Source organism: Gracilinanus agilis, chromosome 2 (assembly GCF_016433145.1).
Source record: "Gracilinanus agilis isolate LMUSP501 chromosome 2, AgileGrace, whole genome shotgun sequence".
In the NCBI taxonomy this organism is placed as follows: Eukaryota; Metazoa; Chordata; class Mammalia; order Didelphimorphia; family Didelphidae; genus Gracilinanus; species Gracilinanus agilis.
In genome coordinates, this window is record NC_058131.1 from 294,913,659 (window position 1) to 294,939,114 (window position 25,456).

The following is a 25,456-nucleotide window of genomic DNA, read 5'->3' on the forward strand; positions in this document are numbered from 1 at the left end:
TGGGGAAATACTCTTGGATCCTCCATTTTGAGGAAGGATTCAATATGGCCATTTTTTATTCTGCTCCAAGCTCTGCTTCTCAAGACTTGACTGCCATGCCCCTGCCCACATACCTTCCCTCTGTCCCCTCCCCCTACAGAATTTTCAGATCTTTTTTGCATATTATCTTCCCTCATTAGAATGTAAGTTTCTTGAAGCCAAGGACTTTTGCTTATATTTATATCTCCAGTGTTTAGCAAAATGCCTAAAGGTATTAAATGTTTAATTTTTAATTCCTTATTCCCTTGACTTACCTCTTGATCTATTTTGGGTCCTCCTTTTTAATTTTTTGGTATGATAATTTGATTTTTCTTTGTCCCTTAATAAAAATAAAATGCTGGTTTGTCTGTTTTACAAGCTTTTCTAAAAAGAGCTCCTAAATTTCTTTCTCAGTTAAATTTTGTCAGTTTATTATCTCTTCTTTGATTTTTGGGAATTCTATATTTTGTGTTTAGTTTTTTATTACTTTTTTAGGTAGTATATTCAATTTATTTAACTGTTCTTTTTCTCTTTTATTGATGAAAGTATTCCCCTAAGGATTGCTTTAATTGCTTTCCAAAAGTTTTAATAATTGACCTGTCATTTTCATAGACAAAATTATCTATTGTTTTTGTGACTTGTTCTTTGACCTACACATTATTTAGTTTTCACTTAATTTGGAATGCTTTCTTCAAATGTCCTTTATTGATTATTTTATTGCATTGTTATCAATAAAGGAAGTATTTAAAATTTCTATTCTATATTTGCTTATGAGTCTTATCTACCCCAGCACATAGTTATACACTTCTGAGAGATGTATATATTCCCTTTTTATTTCCATTCATCAGTTGTCAGAGCGCTATCATATCTTATTTTTTTTTAATTCTATTTAAGTCTACATATTGTATTATTCAGTGCATATATTAAACATAAATATTATTTTCTCAGATGCATTTAAGCATATTATAGTTTCTTCTGTTTATATCTCTTAACCATGTTTATTTTTAACATTTGTAAAGCTCTTTGTAAATGTTAAAATGCTATATAAATATTATTTGCTGCTGCCTCTACTACTATATTGGTATGAGATCATGAGCACCACCATATTTTTTTTAATTTACCTACAGCATAATAAAATCTGTTTCAATCTCTTATTTGAAATCTGGGAATCTTATGTTTTATGTTTCTTGCAAATATTTCTGGATTTTGCTTTCTATATCATTCTGCTAAACTCCTCAGCCTCAACTGGCTATACTAGTTTGGGGCTTCTCTGATTAACTTCTCCATCATGGTCCAGTAAGCTCATTTTTGAGATAATCTCAGCATCTTGTAAGATCTCATCATTAACATTTGTACTCTACCTCACCACTACTCTTTGCCTCTCTGATTTGAAAGTGATGCCATGAGCTCCAAACTTCTATTTAAGCAGACAACACAGTTCAGACATCTTCTCATTTCTTAGTTGGCTTCCCTACTTTGGGATTTCTCTGACTGACTTTTCCACCACACCCTTACAGCAAGGGCTTCTCATCCCCTGCCCCAGCTGTTTTTCAGTTTCCTTTTATGTAATTTATTCCCCCATTGGATAGTAAGTTCCTGCAGGGAAAGAATTGTCTTTTTTCATATTTGCAATCCACTTATATTTCTTACTCTTTTTATTCCCTACCTACAACTTGATTAAAAAAAAAAGAAAATAGGAAAAAGAAAATGGTTCAATACTAATAATTTAAACTGAAAGAACCTGGTCCCACTCCCCATAGCTCTTTACCAAGCTAAAAACCTAATCACTGACTTTAACCATTACTTTTTCCTAATTTAATCTATGATCTCTATTGTTGACATTTGTTTTGCATGTCCTTTTTCCTCCTCAATTTTACTCTCCCATTATTAAAGTCCCTTCTACTTTCCTTTTCCCAGTCTATTATCTTACTGAAGTTATTTCAGCTCAGTGTGGGTGATAATGTTCAACTCTCCCTTGCCAGGTTCATATAAGACTGAAGTTCAGAAGATGCCTGCTTCTCCATATTTATACATTCTGCATCTGGCAGACACCCCAGTTATAAGACACAATAAGTTCTCTCTTCCTGCTTCTTCCTCTGTTGTTCCCTAATATATTCCTTTTCCTGTCCCTTTTCTTTTATTTATTAAATTATTAGTATAGAACCATCTTTTGGCAGGGGGTTTGTATTTCTTTTGTCCTATAAACTGTGAAGAGATTAAGTTGCGGAAATGAGATTTCTTCTCTTGCTGGAATATAAGTACTTCATTATCTTTTCATCCCTTGAAATAATTCAAATGTATTTATGTTCCTAGATTTATCTTGTCCCCTGCTTTTATTTCAAAAAATATACTCTTTTTTAGTCTTTTCCATCAGGGATGCTTGAAAGTCCTTTATTCAAATAGAGGTCTACTTTGTTTTTTTGTAGGATAATACTCAGTTTTACAGGATATGATAGTCTTGATTATAGGACTACTGGAGTATAGTTTTCCAAGATTTATTCTCCCACATAGTGACTGCAGCATAGTCTTGCATAATACAGACTGTGATTGCTTAAATTGTTCAAAATTTTCTGGCTACTTGTAGCATTTTCTTTAATCTAGAAGCATTGAATTTTGGCTAAAACATTTCCAGATATTTTCAATTTGAGCTTTCTTTCTGAGTTACAAATTTTTTCCTACACCACCTTGTACCCTACCACCAAGAAAGCAAAACAAAAGCCATTACATACATATGTAAAAAAGTTCCTACATTAGTCATGTCCTAAAGATCTGTAGTTGAATCTATAACTCTCTATATATGTGTTGTGATATGTGTATGTATATTCCTCAGACTTCACTGAGTCTATAATCACTGAATATAGAAGTATGTAGCATATTTCTTTTTAAGCCTTCTGAAACTATGGTTAGTCACTGTGTTTATCAGAGTTTCTATGTCTTTCAAAGTTGTGTCTTTAAAATGCTGTTGTTGTATAAGTAGTTCTCTGGTTTTGTTCATTTCACTTTGCAACAATTTATACAAATCTTCCCAGGTTTCTCTGAAACCATCCCTTTCATTTCTTATGGCATAATAATATCCTATCAGATTCATACATCCTAAGTTTTTCTGTCTCTCCCCAACTGATGGGCTCTCCTCCATTGATTTCTAATTCTTTGTCACCACAAAGAGCTGCTATAAACATTTTTATACATATGAGTCCTTTTTATCTTCCTTTGATCTCTTTGGAGTATAGAACTAATAAAATTATCATTGGATCTAAGGGTATGTATGCACTGTTTAATAGATTTGGGGGCATAATTTCAAATTGTTTTCTAGAATTTGTTGAACCAGTTCCTAGCTCCACCAACAGTACAAAAAACAATGTGCCTGTTTTCCCATAGTCCCTTCGGCATCTGTATTTTTCCCTTCTTTATCTATTTTACCAATTTGATGGGAATGAGGTGATATCTGAGAGTTCTTTTAATTTTTATCTCTTTAATTATTAGTGATTTGTAACATTTTTCATATAGATATTGATGGGTTGGGTTTCTTCTTCTAAGCAATTTGGGGTGGGTGATGGAATCTCTCTTTTTCAATTTCTCCTCTGGTTCTAATAGATATAGGGAGTTTTCTTTCATGATTTTATAAAATAAAAAAATTTAGGGATTTTTAAGTTACTTTTCTTCTGTCTTCCCAATAAATTGTTTTTGATAGCTTATGCTTCACGTGTTCTAATATTTCTACTATTTAATTCTTTTTACTTTGTTCTAATATTTTGAGTTATTTCAATGAATCATTTAGTTCTAGTAAGTCCATTCTATTTTTCAGGGAACCCACTACTTGAGTAATTTTTTTCCACCTTTGATTCTAAGCTATTTATTCTGTTCACAGTTTTTTTCTTCCATCAAGAGCTCTAATTTTTTTTTCCTTTTTATTCCATTTACTCTTGGAGTCCTTTTGTTTAAGCTATTCTTCTTTTCTAAATCTCTAGTTGTACTTATTATTTAATCACTTCTGTATTTACCTCTTGGGCATTTCTTTTAACCCACAGTATTCACTTGTATTCAATAACTATAACAACAATCATTTATTTATATAAATATGCTTACATGCTTTAAGGTTTACAAAGAGCTTTATAAATAACTCATTTTATCTTCATAACAGCCCTGAAAGATAAGTACTATTATTATCCCCATTTATATTATCCCCCCTCATCCTTCATCCCCAAATTGGGAAAGTTAAGACAGAAAAAGGTTAAGGAAACTTGGCCAGGGTCATACACCTACTAAGTGTCTGAGGCCATTTTGAATTCATGGCTTCTTGACTCCAGATCTAGAAAGCTAATCAACTGTACCACCTAAAAGCTCTTCAAATTTTTTGGCTGTTTATTCATATCTCCATTCTCAGGTCCTAGATTGTAACTTTTTGCTAGTACCAGGCTTTGCCCTCTCCCATGCTCTTGTGTTGAGCGGGCAAGTCCTACATGATACTATATAATTTAAATGATCTATCTCTGTTCTGATGTAGTTTTAATGGACTGACTGGTTCTTAGACCTTCAACCCTATTCTACAATACTATCCTGAGAAGGGGAGTTGGATCCAAGATTAAGTCTAGACTCTACCTCATACCTCAATCCTAGGCATTTGCTTCTATCTCCTAGAACAGTGATGGGCAAACTTTTAAAAGAGGGGGCCAAAGGAAAGGAAATGTTCATCTGTCAGTCTGTTTCTAAGGCAGCTCTTTCGAAGTTTCATTGTATTGTATACTACTCATTGTATTCATCAGATTAGGAATAATGTCACATGGCCTGGCCTGGTAGATAGAACATTTCAGGGGACTGCATCTGGCCCGTGGGCTGTAGTTTGCCCATCACTGTCCTAAAACCAATGCAAACCCCACTTTGCCCCATTCATCTCATTGACTTTAGACCTCCTCTACTTCGTCTCTATCTCTTTGATTACCCTGGTATATTTTGCAAATAATTGAGCTATTCATACATAAAAGACTGTAGGCCTCTTAGTATGTTCTCAAAGGATATTCCATCATCTCCTTCTATAGGTGGTCTTACCAAGGGCTGACTTTGACCCTTCTATGGCTCTATAGCAGGAGCACTGGCTTTAGACCTCATCATGACAGGCCTTGAGGCATACACATACTGCCTTATCCTGCCTCTCCTCATAGTGACTTAGAGGCTGGTGGTTATTTCCTGATGAGGCTCCTACAGGTGAAGGTTGAGACCCTTCTGGATTCAGATTCAATTCAGGGAGAACTGTGCTATTTTCAGTTGCCTGGAACACACCAGCCCAGAGAGTCAATAACCATTCTGTGTTGTCCTGAACTGGATAGTGAAACTTACTGTCATTTCCCTTTGTTTTTAATTGATTTTGATTTTATCTGGAGCCCTCTTAAATCTTTGCTACAGATTTTCTTGGGATAGCAGAGCTCAGCGATACCATTCACAATGCCATCTTCACCAGAAATCCTTTTTTGCTTTTTCTTCCTTGTGAATTCCAAGTGATATTAAATATTAATCAAATTCAGGGAAATTCTCAAATGTCTACCTTAGAAATGCTGAAATCTGAGCTTAAATACTAGGTATTAATACCTCAAAATATCCTTACAGAGATCATATTTCAAGTCATCCGCATTGTGCCCTGCTTGGCACCATACAAAAGACATATATTTTGGATGCTCCCTAAGAACTGATGAATACACATCCTGTCCATCAATCATCTTATATAGATAGAAATGTAACAAGTGTATACCAGAGCTGGCAGCACACTACAGCTGTAAATGTGATCTTTAAAAAACCACTCCTTTTTGGAAACAGAAGAAAAGCAACTGCTTGAACACATGGGTTGAGGCAGACATGATTGGGGATGTAGACTCGAAACTACCACACCAATGCAACTATCAACAATTTGGAAATAGGTCTTGATCAATGACACATGTTAAAACCAGTGGAAATGCGCATCAGCCATGGGGGGTGGGGGTGGGGCTGAAGGGGAAAGTAGGAGCATGAATCATGTAACCATGTTAACTTTTCTAAAAAATAAATATTAATAAATGTTCAAAAAAAACCCCACTCCTTTTAAAGCAGGTAATACCATAGATTTTAATCAGCTTATTTCTTCAATGAGTATTTATGAGATGCTTATGCACAAGGCACTGGGCTAGGGGCTGGCATATACAAAGTGGCCTGCTAATTGGTTTCCTACACTCCTAGTCTCTCAACAATTCAATTCACTCTTTACAAAGCTACCAATATTATCACCCTAAGGCCTAGGCATACCCATCACTTCCTTGCTCAAAAATCTTCAGTAGCTCTATGTTATACCTAAGAAAAAATATGAACTCTTTACCCTACAATCTAAAGCCATTACCAAGCTGCCTCCAGTCTACCCTATCGGAATCATTTTGTATTACTACCATTCTCATACTTTGTGCCTTCCAGCCAAATGGGTCTACTATTTCTGAAGCAGGACATTCTATCTTCCATCTGTGTGCCTTCACACAAACTATCCTGTCCCTTCCCAAGTAATCAATGATCTCTTTATTGCCAAATCTAGTGGTCTTTTCTTAGTCATCAGCCTTCTAGACCTCTCTGCAGTGTCTAACACTGTTGATCATCTCTTCTTAAATACTCCTTTCTAGGTTTTGAAAACCCTGTTATCTCTTGGTTCTCCCCTTACTGTCTGACCATTTTTAAGTCTCTTTTGCTAAATCTTCATCTATATCAAACCCACTAATCATAGGTCTCCTTTTCTCTTTGCTTCAATACTATCTCACATGGTGATTTCATCAGCTCCTACTGGTTATGTTATTATTTCTAAACAGATGATCCTCAGATATACAACCTTAGTCTCTCTCTTGAGCACTACTAATACATCTATCTATCTCAACTTCATCTATCTCAAACTATATTTGCCAAAGTCATCTCAAATACAATACATGCAAAATAAAACTCAACATCTTTCCTTCCCAACCCCCAAACCATCTGTCTTCTAAACTTCATTTTTACAGTTGAGGATACTACCATACTCCTGGTCATCTAGGTTTGCAACTTTACTGTCATCCTGAACACCTCACTCTACTTCACCCCATCTAAGACAGTGTCTTCACAACAACTAAACTTTCATGTCTCTCATATATGTCCCTTTTTTCCACTTGTCTTTATTCAACTGAAGTACTTCAATAGCTTGCCAAAGTAGTTTTTCTAAAGCACAGATTTGACCACACCATTCCTCCTACTCAGTAAACTCCAAATTAAAGTCTGCTGTTTAACATGGTGGCCCCTCTTTCCAGTCATCTTACAATTTATAGATTGTTTTATATATGTATTATATATATATATATGCATATATATATATATATATATAGTCTTTATATACTCCCTCAGCTACAATGGAAATGTTAGTCAGTTTTTTGCTCATTTTTTTCTTCATCTTTTTTTCAAAAGAAACTTTCTTTGTTATAAAAGACAGCTTTCTAAAAGGGAGAAGAGAATACAGGGGAAATTCAAGGTGACTAAAAAGCAAAAGAAAATTTTAAATCTCTTATTTTTAAAAGGCAACTACTGATTCATTTCTGTTTTCATATCTTGAAAGTAGTACATGGAGAGTTAAATAGTAAAGGTCATCAACCCACCATGTTATGGACTAGTCAATCTACTGGAAAAATTGAAACAAAAATGTAAACAGAACACCTATCAAGGTTTCTCTTTTATCGTTCCAAAACCTACAAAAGACCATGATATCAAGCTGTATTAATAATCTAATCACTTTAAGTGCACCTTATATAATGTGTAAAGCTGCCTCACCAAACCTTACCAGGAGTAAATCTATTTTCTTAAAAGCAAAGTAAAAACGCTTTTTAATGACATAAATAAATACAAAGTTCAGACTCAAGTCCTGGGTCTTGGCCAGAGGAATGCCACTTTAGCCACCAGCCACAAAAATTAAAACTCAAGCAACCTTTAATCCTTGAAAGGATTCCACTAACTGCTCCAGGATCAATGTCAGACCCCAAGCTCAAGGCATCTTCAAAAGAACCTAATAGGGAAAATACAAACAAGAAAGAAGTTCTGCCTAAATACTTGTCATTCTACCTTCCAAAAACTAGAAAAAAATTAGCTGCAGATCTGGAATAGCTGCCTTAAAAAAGAAAGAAGGAAAAATAAAACAGGATAGCTAAGACTTCTGATATATTTCTTTAGATTCAGGAAAAGGAACTATATTTCTCAGACAAGTGAATATTTTTGCTCCTTTTGCTGAAATAAAAACATAATCTCCAAAATAATATTTGTTTCCTTTTTCTTGTCCAATGGGAAATCATTTTCCTTGCATCTTCAAGGCCTGTGTCAGAGACCTATATTTCTTTGCAATTCCTTTGGATGATCTTAAGGCAAAGCAAATCACATCACATTGGAGCTAGGTTAAAACAATGACTTCAGATGTTCATTTCATTTGGGAGACTTCTCAGCTTCATGCAGCTGTAGGCTGAGCCAGGGAAAGTGTTTAGAACATTAGTCTTGGGATGGTTGCCAAGTTGCAACCATTTTACAGCTAAAATGGTGTCGAAAATGTTATGACTAATATGGTGCAAATTGCCATAAAGTGTAAAATGCAAAACACTGCCAACGAAATTCAACTGGAGCTAGTCTGAGAAAGCATTCCCCTGAAATCAGAGCATCTTTCAATAAAGGCCTGTTCCCCACCAGTAATGGAGGTATATTATATCTTATTCTATTTTGTCTACACCTTATACCTGATCTTGAAATCAGTCCAAGATTTTTATTTTATTTTACTCTATTCTGAACTATCATACTGAGGATTTCTTTTCAGTGAGTCTGCTTTAAGTATTTCCTGTTTTGTTCACTTAAGACTTTCCTAGAGGCAGAATTCTCAAAAAAAGCATTTCACATGAGAAAGACAACGCAAACTTTTGTACTCAACCTTTATTTTATATCATGGAGCCCTTTGGCAATCTGGCAAAAAAACTATGAACTCAGAACAATGCTGTTTTGCACTTGGTTTAATTAAAAATTGAATGAAATGCTGAACTTTAAATAGAAGCTAATGAAAATAAGAATGTAATTCATTTCCCACCCAAATTCAGAAACCCCCTGAAATCTAGTGAAGATTACTTCACTAGAAGAATACCTTGATTCCTAATAAATTCCTAGTAAAAAAATTGAAATCTAGCAAAAAATAAAATAAAATAAAAGCTTTTCCCTAGAAAGACTGATATGCCCCAGTACTGACAAGGTTTGGGCTCAATGGCTATTGAAATTTAAATTGCATTCTTTTCAAGGAATTTTCTATAGATTTTTAGAGGTAGATTATATCCATCAATAATCATTAATGTAGTTAGATGATTATATGTTTCCTAGAAGAATTTTAATGAGTTTTGCAAAATAGTCTAAATTTTTTTGAAATTCTGCCAACAACCATTAGAAATCACTGTGAAATATCTAATATTTTACACCTCGTGACCAAACTAACAGTTAAACCTTTTAATTTGATGTAAACAGCTAATTTATAGTCCTAATTTATATTTCTTTAGTGCTTAATATGCTTAGTCCTGAGAGGTAATGTGGCCTAGTAAATATAGGGGCAGCCTTGGAGTCAAAAAAATCTGGGTTAAAGTCCTGCCTCTGATATGTAATAGCTATGTAACTGGAGCCTTCTGATTTCCCCAAAGCAATTTTCTACCACTCTAAGTTACAGGTAACTTACTGGTATGGATGGAAGTTTCTTTTTTAGCAAACACTTATTAAGTACCTACATGGGGTTGTGCTAAAGTACTTCATCACTATTATCTTATCTGAAATTCAGGACAACTGGGGGAAGTAGTAGTTGTTATTGTTGTTATTATTATTATTCCCATTTTACAGATGAGGAAACTGAGGCAGATGATAGTTAAGCAACTTGTCCAAGGTCACCAAGCTAGTGTCTGAGGCAGTTTTTAAATCAAGTCTTCCTGACTCTGAATCCAGAGCTCTATCCATCCTGCCACTTAGTTATCTCTACAATTTCCACACGCAGGAATCTCCCACATGAAAACAGGTCCCATATCCTATTTCCTAAAAAATTCTTTGTCTTATTCAAAGGTTACATGACACTATGCACATTTCTTAAAACACTTTAGCGACAATAGGAACATAGAGGGCATATACATTTTAGCATTTTCTTTCTGGGATAGGGATAGGCTAGCTAACCTTACTGAGTTAGTAAAATGATAACTATTAAAGAACCAGAAAGGAGCCTCTAATGGGGTGGGTGGATCTATATAAATTCTATAAAGAATTTACATATTTAGACAAGAATCTTGCAAAGCAAAAAACTCTGAGATTCTCTCTCAATGGAATATAAGTTTGTTGAGGATGAGATGGCTTAATGTTCATCTTAGTAATCTCCAATGCCTAGTAAAATGCTTTGTACTTAGATTTATAAAAAAAAACTTGTTGAATGAATGAATAAATTAAAGAAAGTTTGGAGTTGCAATATGATCCAGTGGAGTGACTACCAATCTTGATGAGATCATGGATCTACCTAAATATTTAATTAAGATAATCCTCTTAAGTCTAATATAGTAGTCATAAACACAGATTCAAAGATAGGCACATCCTGGCCCCCAACTTCATGCAGCTTTCACCCTAAAGACAGATAACTCAGTTACACAATTTCTGACAAATCTAATAAATATCATGAAAATAAAAATTTTTACAAACATAAGTTGTCTCTCCAAAGCTTTATCTTAAATATACTTTGTTTCTTTGTACATAGATGAAAGATGTTTAAGCATTATCTCTGTAACAGTATGCATAGTTTTAGTTCGGCAGAATGATTTCATTTTACTTTTTGTTATGATAGTTTATGACAGTAATAATAACCAAGGATATAGAAAAGGGAAAATAAGAGAAGAATCATAGGATAAAGGATTTAAAATTGGAAAGGACCTGAGAGGTTATTATGATAATATAATAAAATTAATTATATTACATAATATTATATAATCCAACCTTCTCATTTATACGTGGAGAGATCTGACTTGCCCAAGGTCACACAGATAACAAGTAATAGAAGCAATATTTGAACCCAGCTTTTCTGGCTCCAAATCCAGAATTCATTCCAATGTACCCCACTTCTTGGAAGGAACTACTCGAGTACAGTAGAAGAAAGAATGGGGGGAAAGGAGTTTTACTCCAGAATCCTCTTCTTCCTCCACATCCCCTGTCTCCTTTTTTTCACATTCAGAGATCCAACTACAATCAAGATAGAACAAACCAGAGAGAAGGAAACTGAGGTTCTACTCTGACCCCTACCACTTAAAAACTTAACCTTTCTGAGCAAGTCATTCACCTCTTCTAGGTATCAGCTTCCTAGTGATCTCTTCTAAAATCGCTGACATTCTAGCACTCCAGGTCTTTATTCTTATCACATTCCATTCAATTTAAGAAGTATTGATTAAGCTCCTATTTCTATGCAAAGTGCTATAACTGTAAAGACAAAAAAATGTCTGCCCTCATGGAAATCACAGTCTAAGCATATGACAGTCATACAAAATATGATTAAGGTATATTACCAGCTGGTGGAATTCAGCATCTTTAGGGGTTAGATAAGGAAGCCATCTGTTTCCAAGTTCTTTAAGAAGCTTCTGCTTCTGTTTAAAAAAAAAAGAGCATGTTATACAAAATCAGTTCAGGAGAGAAAAAAAGTCTTAGAAATGGTTTTCCTAGCCAAGAAAACATCTCAGTACTTCAAATACTTCAAGGTAATCTATTCTTTCATCAGCACAGGTATTCTTTCCATTGATGATACTCACAACTTTCCTGTGCTTCAGTGGATTGGTCTCATGCTATATAGGGTCAAAAACTTTATGACCCTGGATAAGGCTTTGTTGATGCACACCATCACATTTTTCTAGGCTTACCCTTGAATGAAAGACCACAGAGTCTATTGCTAGGCCCAAATATATCTTTGTAGCATGGGAAGGGCTGCTAGAACTTTGATCCATTGTTGTGTACTTAAAGAATCTAATGTTACCTCTATTAACCTCCATAGCAAAAAGACATTACAGGAAGATCTCTAGTTGAAGAGAAAAGTAAAATGGTAACAAAACATTTATTACAAGAGTGGTAGAATACAGGAAGGCAATGTCTCTTTTCCCAAAACCACTGCCACCTAAAAAATGCAAGAAAAGTTCCCTGTGGGCAGTACTCCTCCTGAGAAGTGTGTCATTATCTACATCAAAATAACAGGAATATCTGCAAAAATGCATGCAAGAAATTAAAAGAGTTATAAAATAGTTCCTCTGCATCAAGAAAGACCAATTAGTAAATTGTGTTTTTTGTGTACAGGCCTCTTCTAATTATGGCTAATTAAAGCCTGCTGTCACAGGAAAACATTATATTCAAGTGGCAAACAGTCTTCTGTGACTGAGTTGATACAAGTTTTGGTTAAATAAACAATTAGCCTAGATAATAAAAGTACAAACTGCAGCACAGTCCAGGAATCTGTTGACAGTTCCTGCTTTGAAAATTAGCTGTTCTTTGCTTCAGTGATATCTGCACATATACAGACATGAATAAATGTACAGAGATCAACATTTTGCAAACTGTCCCTAATGAACTCACTATGTAATCATCAATTTTTTTCTTCAAACTCTTGAAAAACAGCATTTCCTTAGAAATCTATGATTAGTTCCCAGTCCTTATCACAAACTAAGCATGCAAAGATGATTTATAAAAGCCAAAAAAAGGAAAAATATCCATCTGAACACTTGGATACATCAAATGGCAAGAGGTTTACATTCCTTAAAATATTTCCCACCCTATAAACACTGCTTCAACACATATTTATGGGTCTCCTTCAATGCAGTTAAATATGTATATGTGGTGGCACACATAGGAAAGGGTCAAAAGAGAATTTACACACCATCCCCCAAAATGAGATTAAATAACAGTGAACTTTTCACAAAGGCTAACAAGTGCCAGTGGAGGTCAATTCTCAGTTCATAATTCATGCTTCAGTTAAATCAAGTCCCCCCAAAGCTTATCAGTGGACTCACAATCAGCTCATCATAGAAGTACATATTATTGCAACTTAGAGGGCTCACTTGAAAGGATAAGTTTAAAGTGCAGATGACAGTATCTTCTATATAGAAATCAAAATATTAAATGACCCACCAGCTCTGGGAAATTTCAATATCATAAGGATAATTATACAATGTACTAGAATAGAAATAGAGTCAGTGACACTTCCAACTCAAGTCTGCATAACTGAAATTATTACTGTATATCAACATTAACAGCAATTCACTCACTAACTAAACTGTCAGAGCATTGGAATTTATATACTAGGAATGGACTTGGCTCTTTCCAGTTCTCATTTTCTTAAGGGGCATGGAAATTGTGGTGAAATCAAGATGTAGGCAAGGTTTGATTAAGTCAACTGGCAATTTAATTAGCACACTCTATGATTGCTTAAAACAAAAGAAAAACTTCATTATCTTCTTAACCAGGAATGCAAAGAGAATGTGTGTGTGTGTGTGTGTGTTTTAAAGCACACTTTTGTTCAACAATGAAGCATTTATTTGGGGAAACATCTGAAACACAGGCTAGCAAACCGAAGGGGAAAAACCTGACAATTTCTTTGTCTGTGTCAAATGCCAACTCCTTGGCAAATACACACCACATTAAAATGCACTCTTGAGTGTAGGTAGAAGGAGCTCACATTTGATTGTCAGATCTGGCTAACTGCTGCTCCTCAGCTTGATGTACAGATAAATACACACAGCTGGGCCTTGCAGCATACTACTCTTCTCATATACAAGAAGCTGTCACACAGATGTCAAATACATCAAGCTACTCACAAATTCCACACACAAAACCAGAGAGAAATCAAAGCCTCAGCTCTACCACCTGGCTAGAGTTGAGGCAGAAGGCCCCATCTACTAGGACAACGACCCACCACATCTCCAAAAGGTAAAGGAGGCAGCAAAGAACTTACTTAAAAAAGCATCTTAACTCCAAACTTATAACAGATTTTAAAATCAGGTGTCAGAAATTTCAGTTTTAATGCTTAGTCCCTGGCTCAAAAGGCAAACTTGGGCAAAGAAGAGGGGATTCTCTAGCTTTCTTTTTTTTACCTATATAAAATGAAGTGTATGGCTTGAGGGAAAAAAGTATTATATTACCTATGAAAAGATACAACAGATAATGGCCTCTAAAAATTTTTTTCAGGCTTCATCTTATTTACAAAAATAAAATTCTGAGCTACTTTGCAACATTGAAGACATTCAGAAAGTATTAAAGTCATTTGAGTAGGTCTGGTTCTTTGTTCCAAAAATTCAAATTTTTCTTTTAGAGCTTCTATATTCCCTTATAATTGGATGTGTTTGCATTTTTAATGCAATTAGGTATTTTTGTTAGTCTGCTCTAACTCAAAGCATTCCCAGAAAAGCTGTTCTGCTGGGAAATGATAATCAATCATTCAGTCATTCCTTCACTGAACAAATATACTGAGTATCTTCTACATAGCACTATCATAGAAAGTATGCAGGATACAAAAGTTTAAAAAATTACAACCCAGCCCAACCCTTCTGAGATGAAGTGAACAGTAAGCAGCCACTCCTAAGGGGACCTCAGAAGAGCATTATGCCTTGAAGCAAGAGTGCTAAACCTGGGGTCCATTAACTTTTAAAACAAAATTTTAATAACTTCATTTTATTATAATTAGTTTCTTTTATAACCCTATCTTTTTTGCTCTATGCATTTAAAAACATTCTAAGAAACCATAGGTTTCACTATACTGAAAAAAGGGAAGGAAGGAAGGAAGGAAGGAAGGAAGGAAGGAAGGAAGGACTCCTACTCTCAAGGATTTAGGTGTCAAGGAAACAAACAACCCTGGGCTTGATAGGCCAACCCATCTCCCACTGTGTAAGTTTGGTTAAGGAAGTGGTTCTTAAAGGGTGGGTGGTAAAACACTTGTGTACTCTGAAACTCTTCTCCATATCCCAAAACTTCCACATTCTCAATTCCCCTCCCCTTTATTACTAAATTCTTTGCTTTGCCCTGAGAAGGTCACAATGCCTACTCTAAACCAGGAGTAACCAAGTCATTTTCTCCCCTGTAAATACTGGAAAAGTAAGCTATAAAAGAGCACTATGAAAGGAGAAAAGTGAATAGGGCCAGCAAATGGATCTGGAGTTAAGTTGGGACCCTTCCTTGTTGCTAACTAAAGACCTGGTCTATCTCAATTTCTCAAGATGAAAAAAGTATAGTTGAGCAATAAAAAGTTTGAGAAACACTGATTTAAAGCCAAGATTAATAAAATATGTCTCCAAATCCCTTCTATATCATACCCCCACCTGCATCCCACAAAGATTCTCAGAAAGTTAGAGATGCTGATAGAGAGGCAATACTCCCTGCAAATTCTGCCATTACAGCTGGCCATTCTGGAAGAGAGGAGGGCTATGTGCTCAGACTATGGTCTAGTCTCAGCCTCCTTATTCTTTCAGCTTCTCTCCTCATTCATTGCTATGCCATCTCCCCAGCATTGGTTCCTATCCAATGACCTATTTTCTTTGCCTCCATTTTTGAGGTGTGTTGGGTACATCAACAATGGCAGCACCTAGCCATTACTTCATAATTTGTACCAAGATCCCTTTTCCTAACACTCCCTCTAAGAATGAACTTCCTTATTCCTCATTTTCATATAAAATTCATATAAGGAATTTATGTATCTAAGTTAAGTAAGTGGACAAAAATATTAGCATCTTCTCCTTTTCTCTTCATTAGGTACCCTCATTCAGTCAATCTGTCAATAAGAATTTATTATGCAACTTAATAAATCAGGCACCTACCTAGGCAGGCAGGCACTGTGCTAAGCACTAGAGAAAGAAAGGCAAAAACATTGTCCCTGTCCTTCAAGAGCTCAACTCCTCCTGGAAAAGATCATGTGCAAACAATTATGTAGCTGTAAGACATACAGAAGGTAAATGAGAAGGAATCTCCCCGGAATGTATTAACAGTGTGTAGAGGGAATAACCAAAGAAATCTCTTACAGAAAGGGGAAATCTGAGCTAAGTCTCAAAGGCATCCAGAGAAGCCAGGAAGAGGAAGTAAGGGCCTGAAATAGCCAATGTGCTGGAATAGCATGGAACTGGGGGGGGGGGTCATGTACAGTTAATAGCAAGAAGGCTAGTGGTGCTACATTCTAGAGTACACAGAGGAAAATAAAGTGTAAGAAGACAGCAAAGGTAGGAAAGGGTCATGAAAGGGAATAAAATGAAAGAAGGAAGGAAATATGGAAAGGTTGTAAAGAGCTTTGAAAATCAAATATCAGATTTTTTTATTCCATAAGTAAAAAGGAGTAAGAGAAAGAGTAGTCAGACCTATCTAAAAGCAACTTAGTAGAGAATGGACTGAAGAAAAATTTGGGAAGGAGAGATCAACCAACATAAGGTCTAGTCAAGTCCAAGTGTGAAATAAAAAGGTGGAATAATGATACATTTCTTATTAATGACAAAATTAATTACAATTGGTTTTGTAAATGAATAAACAGTGTTGTGAATGTGAAAAGAAAAAGACATGGGTCTGAGCCCAGGCAGTGGCTTTGTGAGTAGACAGAAGGGCACATATATGAGAGATACTATGATGGTAGACATAACAAGAGCTGGAAACAGATTGGACATGTGGGGTAAAAATGAGAATCAAGGATGATGAATGACACCAAACTCAGGTGACTGGGAGGGTAATGGTGCCTTTGACGGTAATAGGGAAGTTTAAGAAAGGTGAGTATTTTGTGGGAAAGATAATGAACTCTGTTCTGGTCATGTTGAGATTGATCTGCCTATATAAATGTCCAGTTTGAGATATTCAATAGGAAGTTGATTAAGTAAGACTGAAGGTCAAAAGAGATATGGACTGTTTAAATAAATGTGAGAATCACCTGCATAGACATGATTGAATCTGATAATTGAATCTGATAATTGAATTGAATTGGGAGCTGAAGAGATCACCAAGAGAGAGAGCTAAGAAAGAACAGCGAAAAAAGTCAAGAAAAGATCTTTGGGGGATACTCTAAAGCTGTGACCTAGAAAAAGATTCAGTAAAAGAAGTCATGCTCAGACAAGTATGAGGAGAACCAGGAGAAAGCAGTATTAAAAAAACTCAGATGAGAGAGTAGCCAGGAGAGGAAGTTGATCAACAGTATCAAAGGCTATTAAAAAAAGTCAAAAAGGCTGAAGATTGAAAAAAGGATCTTTTTTGAAAGGTCATTAGGGTTGGCAATAAATAGATCATTGGAAATCCTAAAGAGCAATTTTATTGCATGATAAAGTTGAAAGAAAGGATGTAGAAGAGAGTGGAACCAGAGGAAGTGAAGGCACTGATTGCTGACAGCTTTCTCAAGTAGGTTAGTCATTTAAGGGGTATAAGATACAGGACACTATCTAGTGAGAAGTCAACTCAAGGGAGATTTTTTTTTAAGGATAGGAGAGAAATGGGCATGTTTCAAGGCAGAATGAAAATAGCCAGTATTAAGTGAGAAACTGAAAAACTAGTGAAAAGGACAATGAGAGATGGAAATCCTCAGAAAGAATAAGACAGAATAAATAGGATTGAGGGTATATGTAGAGGAATTAGCCTTGGTAAAGAGAAAAGCCATCTCTTCATGTGAAAAAGGAGTAGAAAGCAGGAGTCAGGAAAAGACATCTGAGGGAATGGGTGATGAGGTTGGGAGAAGAGGGGTCTTTCTAGGAATGGCCTCAATATTTTTGTTGTGCAGTATGAAGTAAGGTCCTCAAATAAGAGGGTGGAAGAAAGGGAAGCTTGAAAAGATGTACAGATAAATAGGATAAAACAGTAAGGGACTCAAGTATAAAGTACAGTATAAAGTTGAACTGGTTCCCCAAGGGATCAATTTAGAAAGAGATGAGCATATAGCCAGTATAGGGGTGATTGATGGCTTGAGAAAGAACTGGAAGGGTACACTTATCACTTATTTCCAAACTTCATATTGCTTCTTCCTAAATTATTATCCATATGCCATAAACTCTATATCAAAGTCCTATCAAAATTCAAACTCATCATGCATTCCATAAAGTCATATTTCTTGATCCTCTTTAAAATGCTCAATTCATAAAGATAAATCATTAAAAACTAAAACAAGCTCAAGAGGAAAGGAGTGCATAAATCGAGAACTGAGCCAAATAGTCAAGTTAAGAAGCTTTTAAGTGCTTGATACTTTCTGTGTCATGTGATCAACAAGTTGGAGGACTAGAGAATTTCTGATTCCCTTGACCTCTTAAACCTCTTCGAAACAGAAATTATGTATCAAAGATGAAGAAACTTAACTTTAGTTGTCTCCATGATTTAGGACACTCAAAACTCAAAAAAATGTTAAAAAAAAAAAAACAAATTAAAAACTATAAACTGACATCCCAAGCTCACTCACCACCACTCCCCTACTTCCTATGCTACCCAAAATGAGGCTGTATCTGACTGAAGAACTCACAACAAAGTCCAACTCCACACCATGGCCACCCTCCTTCTATCTCCAGCAGAGGAGACCTGTGCTCCAGACTGCAGAATTTTGCTTGAAATAAGACAATGCTGTCGCATTGCTCCAGGGACAGAACTTAGCAGGGGCCAGGAGAGATAGCCAATACCAATTCCAGTAGAACATTCTAGGGCAGGAGATAGGTCTGGGCTTGAAATAGAGCTAAACAACACTACACCAACTACCTACCTCCACCAAGAGTCATAGAAACACAGACAGAAACTAACCCCAAAGCACCAGCACAGTAATGCTCTGAACTGCCAATACTAACCCAGAGAATTGAAAGAATAGAGGAAGTGGGACAGATCACAGGAACAAATCATTGGTTGGGGGAGAGACTGCCCAATACTATTAAGCTTAGCACCCAGGTGAGGTCATTTTATCCTCCCAAAAGTCAGTTGGGATTGAGACCCACACTTGTGCATCATGAATTGTCCAGTGGGAGATGACATTTTGAGATCATTTTTTGAGTTTTGAGTGTCCTAAATCATGGAGACAACTAAAGTTAATCCTCAAGGAAACTACCAGCAGAGGGGAAAGGGTCAGAAAGTGAGGAGCAGGGGAAAATAAGGAAGAAAAAAAAAGAAAGAAAAAAGGAATAAAAATACCAAAGGCCTCAGGAAAAATTCAAAGAACCTGAACATAAATATATTTAAGGTAAAATTAACAGAGGAACATTAACGACAGAAAGAATTATGGTCTCCAGATCTAGTAAATGAGTTCAAGTATCTGAATAAATACTTCTAAACAAAGGGAAATGATCCAACATTTGATAAAACAGAGGAACCTGTAGATTCTGAGGAGAACATGATATTCCTGAATAGTTTAAAAAAAATTAGAATTATAAGGTCAGAATTTATGGCCTGTATGACAAAAATAATGGACAGAATATAAAAACAAATCTGCAAAGAAAAGTCTCAATAAAGAACCGAAAGAGAGAACAATAGATTGGGAATACAAATATGTATACATATACATTTTTTTAAAGGTAAAGGAATCTAAAGGAATCTAAAAGAAAAAATAATAGTATTATTTAAAATATGCTTGTTATGCAAGCAAAATGTACTTATCTCAAAGACAAAAGGTAGAGAAACATTTTAAGATCACAGATCTCCCAAAAGAGCATGACAGGATAAAAAATCTTAACAGCATAATGCAGGAAAACAATATAAGAGAAATGCCAGAACTTCTGAACACAGAAAATAAAATACCAACTGAAAAAATCCAGATTGCATGCAGGGGAAAAAACAAACAAAATGCAAGAAATATTCCCCTTGGATTCTCCTCTAGAGTTAGATTTCAAGATGGACACAGATAGACATCTCCAGGTTATTCTCTGATACCAACGAGTTGTATCTAGAACATCTACTTGCCCCCTAAACTATTGCCAATCATCCCGTGTCTTCAGGACACAAAACATCACTCTAGTCCCAGTCAGGTGAGAAATATCACCCACTTCTGCCCAGCCTCATTCCATTCCCTCATCCTTGCTCAGGTAGCCTCCACTGTCAAAAGGTATAAGAAGCCCAGAATCCATCCCCTCTAGGAGGCAGTGTCCCGCCTGCACTGTCCTCCCAGACAAATTCAACATAACTTAAAAATTAATACATTTCTCTTTTGTATGGAGCAGAATTTGGGATGGGGCGATTGGGGGAGGGGACTCATTCCCCCATGAATCACTCTAATGAACAGACAGGAGACTTGATTCAGAGGCATGGATGGGCATAGAGTGAGGGAAAACTGCAGGGGACAAGCAGTAGTATCCTTGGTGGAGTGGCACAAGGGTGAGAGAGAGTGGCTCCACAGTCTGAGAGACTTCAGAAGTAGTGGGCACAGATGCCCAGATTTATTCAGAATTCATGGGGTTACAACACAATGCTATCTCCTCTTTCCTATCATCTGAGTGTTTGTATGTTATATTTCTTTATCTTGTCCTATTCTTCTTCCTCTATCCTCCTTAATCTTTCCCAATGCTTCTAAGTGTAACATGAAATGTTATATTTATCTTGTCCTATCCTCTATCCTCCAATGTTTTCAAGCATATGGGAATATTCCTTAGGTTTGCAATTTCTCAGTTGAGTCAAATTTTGTTATAATATACCTCAGGTAGCAACATTGAAGCTGTAACATTTCTTAGAATATGTAGTCAAGGCTGTAACTTGTAAGTTTTGAGATTTCTCTCATAGAGAGTAGGACACCCAGACTTCTTCCCAAAAGAAGAAAGGGGGCAGGGGGATATCTCTTAGGCACTTTTGAAAAAGTATATGAAAGACTTATACTAATATATACATATACTTTTTCAAAAGTGGCATAGATAGATAGATAGATAGATAGATAGATAGATAGATGCGTGCTTGGGATTCTTCTACTCTTCAACAGAAGAGATTTAAATCTCTGAGTGGAAGGCACCTAACTTCACTAATTTTCTATAGGAAGTTGCTAATTTATAATTATTAATACTAATCAGTGTATGTTGGGGAATAATGTACAATTTCATCCCACACATCTTTTTATTTTTAAGCTAAGTTATAGAGTCTTGCATTCTTGCAAAGGGCACCTGTCCTGAACTTGGAGTTCACCTTAAGTTCACCCACAACAAAATGACAAAAGAGTTTGTAAAATAATTTGGAATTATACAGATAAAGTGGTTAAGATATCCATATCCTTTGAGCCACAGACTCCATTACATGGCTTATGCCCCAAGGAAGATATGAATAAAGTGAAATTTCCTATATATACCAAATTATTTCTAGTAACATTTCTTTGTAACAGGAAAGAATCCAAAACAAAGTAGATAGATGGTCCATCAATTAAGAGATAGAAAAAACAATGCATGAATGCAATAGAAATTACTATGCTCTAAGAAATAATATGTATGATGAATAGAAAAAAAGCATGCAAAGATCTACATGAATTGATGTAGGCTGAAGTAAGCAGAGCCAAGAAAACAATATGCGCAGTAACTACAACAATATAAATGGAAAGAACCACACACACCAAATACATACACACACCCCATAACAAAGTTACAATTAAAAAGAACACTTCTCATTTAATTTTCTGGCTAACAACATGAATATGAAAATCCTTTTGTTTTAAGATTCAACGTAACTGGTTTGGTTTGGGGCGATTTTTTAAGTTTCACTTTAATTTTATTGAAGGTAAGGACCTACCCTTATTAATCACTTCATCTCCCCAGGGCCTAGCATAGTATTTTAGACAAAGTAGGCCTTAGTGAGAATTTGCTGAATGAGTAAATTCAGCACTGAGCAATATAAATATAGTCCGACTCACCATTCTGAAAAGTTACTAAAAAAAAAAACAAACAACCCCAAAATTCAACATTTAATGAAAGAATTTTAGTGATGGAATTCTAGTGATGACTAGAAGGAATTCTAGTGATGACCAGATGATCTGGGTTAAAAGCCTGTCTCACTCACTTACTATGTGGCCCTGAACTAGTCACTTCCTCTCTGGGCCTCAGTTTCCTCCTCTGTAAAATGAAGCTCTATTAAGTATAAATGCAAATTTATAAACTGAATATATACTTTCCTAAGTAGAACCCTTGAGAGTTGATTTTTTGAATATTAGTCAATAAAACATTTATTAAATGCCTATTGTATACTAGGCATTAGAGGAGAAGCAAATATAAGTAAGTCACAGTAGATAAAGTCTTAGAGTCCATGACATATACACAAGTAATTACAAAACAAACTGGAGTGTGTAAAATTCATACCAGAAATACCAAATACTCTAAAAGGTCAAAGGAGAGAAAAGATCATTTCCCACAATGGAAAAAAAGAAATGTCAGGCTTCCTAGAGAAGGTGTTACTTGAGCAAGGCCTTATAGGATGGGTAGGATTATAACCAGCAAAGATCAAAGGACCATAGATTTAGAGCTGGAAGGGATTTTAGAGGTCACATGTGGAAGGCCCACAAAGAACATCATGAGCAAAAACAAAAAGGTGGAAACACACAAAACAAGAAAAGATTTACCTTTGATTCTGAGTATGCACTGGCACGCGTACGCGCACACACACACATTAAACATATACTCACTCTTACCTCAAAGATTTTAAAAGATAATTACTAATCAAATCATCTTTTTCATGCTAATACATTGCCCATATTTTGAAAGATTAAAAAGTACACGACTAAACACAGCCTTCTAAATTTAATTGTCTCATTTTCTTTTTGGCCCTGTAGTATTTAACAATATAAACTCCCAGAAGCTTTGTAGCAGGAAAAATGGCACTGGCCACTCCCGTGAAAGGGAGAGAGCCAAATTCTCTTAATCTCAGTCTTTAAATTGTCCCAAGTTAATATTCCACATTCAAAGCCCTACAAATTCATCGGTGATAGCCATCTATTTTTTGTGATGTACAATGAAGTAAGTGTTTAAATATATAAGCTCTATAAAATCGGGTCACTTTTCTCTTTTGGAGTCTTTTTGTGTAAGAAACGAGTCATGCTCTTTTTGAACAACAGTTTGCTGTAACTTGTACAGCATTGCAAAAGTCAAACTACTATTAAATACTTGCCAGTAAGGAAAAAAGGAAAATGCACTTGATGCTACTAGCCCAAGGTCTATCCATAAAATAAATTTTGCATTCCTTTGCCCTTCTCTAGCTCTCTGTCTTTTGTCTGAGAGCTACATAATCAAATATGCATTTTTAGCACTTTTTTCATTTTAAGAACATCTGGATTATACAGGCAGAATATCTTGCTTAAAAAAAAAAAAAGACCTGCTGATACAGCTTTATCAGCTATTAGTTTTGCCTACGTGTGATTAAAAGTTGAAATCAACTTTAAAGGCTGAGTTATTAAATAACTATTTTAAGATTCTATAATACAATGAAGATATTTCTGTTTGTTTTCATTTAGCCAATTCTAGACTGCCTGAAAGTCAATACACATTTTACCACTATTTCTTGATTAAAGCATTGAATATTATACCAAACTCTGTAACTTTAACAATGATTGTTTAATCTTATTTAGGTATATGTATTTTATGTTCCCTAGTTTACTCTTCCAATTATATAACTAATGAAAATATACCTCTCTTGGCTTCTCTGATAAAAAGCAAACAATAACAATCCTAATAAAATAATTCTTCTTATGCAAATTACCAAGGCTTGAAACCTTATTTATTTTCTGAACCATCCCTGGCTTGACTCACAGCATGACAACACTCCAGCCTGAGGCCTAACAATCAATGGATCAGGGTTTTCCCCTAGTCATTCAAACTGAAGGTCATAGGATCTGAAATCCAAGAGAAAAATACAATTTAATCACTCTTCAGTTACACAAAAAGATGGTAGATTCAGTTTCAACAACTTACAAAATAATTTTCCTAGAAGCTGCCACAAAAAAAAGAAATATCACTTCCCATATAAAATGGGAACTTCCAAGTTACCATTTTATTAAAATTTCTTACTGGTACTAGAGCCCAAATAGATTTACAGAACAAAATTCAGAAGAACTTAACAAGAAATATGAGCTCTTTTCCATATGCAAAGTCAGTATCTTTCCACAACAACCAAGAAAAATCTATTGGGATGAGGGGGGAAAAGAATTTGAAACTTAAGATAAAAGGAAAGATGCCACATATTAATTACAAAGCCTTACTGGATACTAAAGAACCTTTCTCTAGTGTGTACAGTAGTTGTTATTTTTAAATAATCACATAGGAAAATGCTTTTTCCCATGTTGCTCAAGTATATTAAACAGCTTTAGTCCCCAGTGGAGACCATTATAACTTTGCCTTTTAAGTTAGTCTACACAAGGGCATGGTGATATTTCCATTTTCAGGTTTGAATCTCTTGTCCACAAAATTCAAAACAGGCTGATGTTTGGCATGAAGGATTTAGGTTTCCAAGTTTCTTTTTGTTTACAGACATGCACACAAGAACAACCAAAAGAATATATTTAGAAAATGTATGTGTCTATAAAAAATAAGTTTACTCGTTAATTTTTCTTCTTTGCTATAACCTCAAACTTCAAAACCTTAATTTAGGAAATAAAATTTGTTACATGATCTGCTCAGAATTCTATCTCAACATATTTAAATTGGAAAACATAGAGTGTTTGTACATTTACTATTGGACAATATGGATATCTACATACCCTCATCCTACATATGCCCTTACCCTTAGGAAGCAATTGCTTCAGTAGCCATGGAAGCGCAACAGAGAAAAACACTGGTACTAAGCAGAGCAAAGAAAACTTTGGAAACCAAATGGCTACTGAAATCTGGCCTCAGACACTTCCCAGTTTTGTGACTGTGTGCAAGTTACTTAACCCCAATTGCCTAGCCATTACATTCTTCTGCCTTGGAACCAATACTTAATAAAAATTCTAAGACAGAGAGGTGGGCTTAAAAAACTTTTTAAAAATGGTTACTGGACAAAGGAAGATGAATGCACTTTAACAATGGAAAGAGGTGCTTATGTTGAAGACAAGTACAAGCCATGAGAAAAAAAGATATGAAAATAAGGATGTAAAAACAAGAGTGGGAAATAAAGCAGAGATGCAAGAAAAGCAAATTTTAATTAGGCCTGGAATATAAAGAAGCACATACCTGACTAAACCTAAGGTATAGATTGTGTCTTTTTAACTTATGCAACTCCTAATCAAGAGTATATGGTATATAGCCAATAAATGTGGACTGTATATCAACCATCTGGGAAAGGCAAATTGTTCTCTTCGTTCAATTCAATGTAATTTGGCAAGCATTAAGTGCCTGCTGTGTGCCAGGTTTTGTGTTAAATGATGGAGATATAAAGTCACAAGTCAGTCCCTGCCTTCAAAAAGCACCATTCTTTTAGAAACAATATGGACAGGGGGCAGCTGGGTTGCTCAGTGGACTGAGAGTCAGGCCTAGACCCCTTCCAT

At 35.4% G+C, this 25,456-nt stretch overlaps 1 protein-coding gene across 1 annotated transcript in view; it reads right to left on the reverse strand.

Annotated features, from left to right (window-relative positions):
- The window catches only part of FTO (FTO alpha-ketoglutarate dependent dioxygenase), a gene marked incomplete at its 5' end in the record, with an annotated part of 387,795 nt that overhangs the window by 291,935 nt on the left and 70,404 nt on the right, over window positions 1-25,456 (reverse strand). Inside the window, 1 exon segment of the mRNA XM_044659722.1 lies at window positions 11,583-11,660. Coding sequence (XP_044515657.1) covers window positions 11,583-11,660 — 78 coding nt within the window.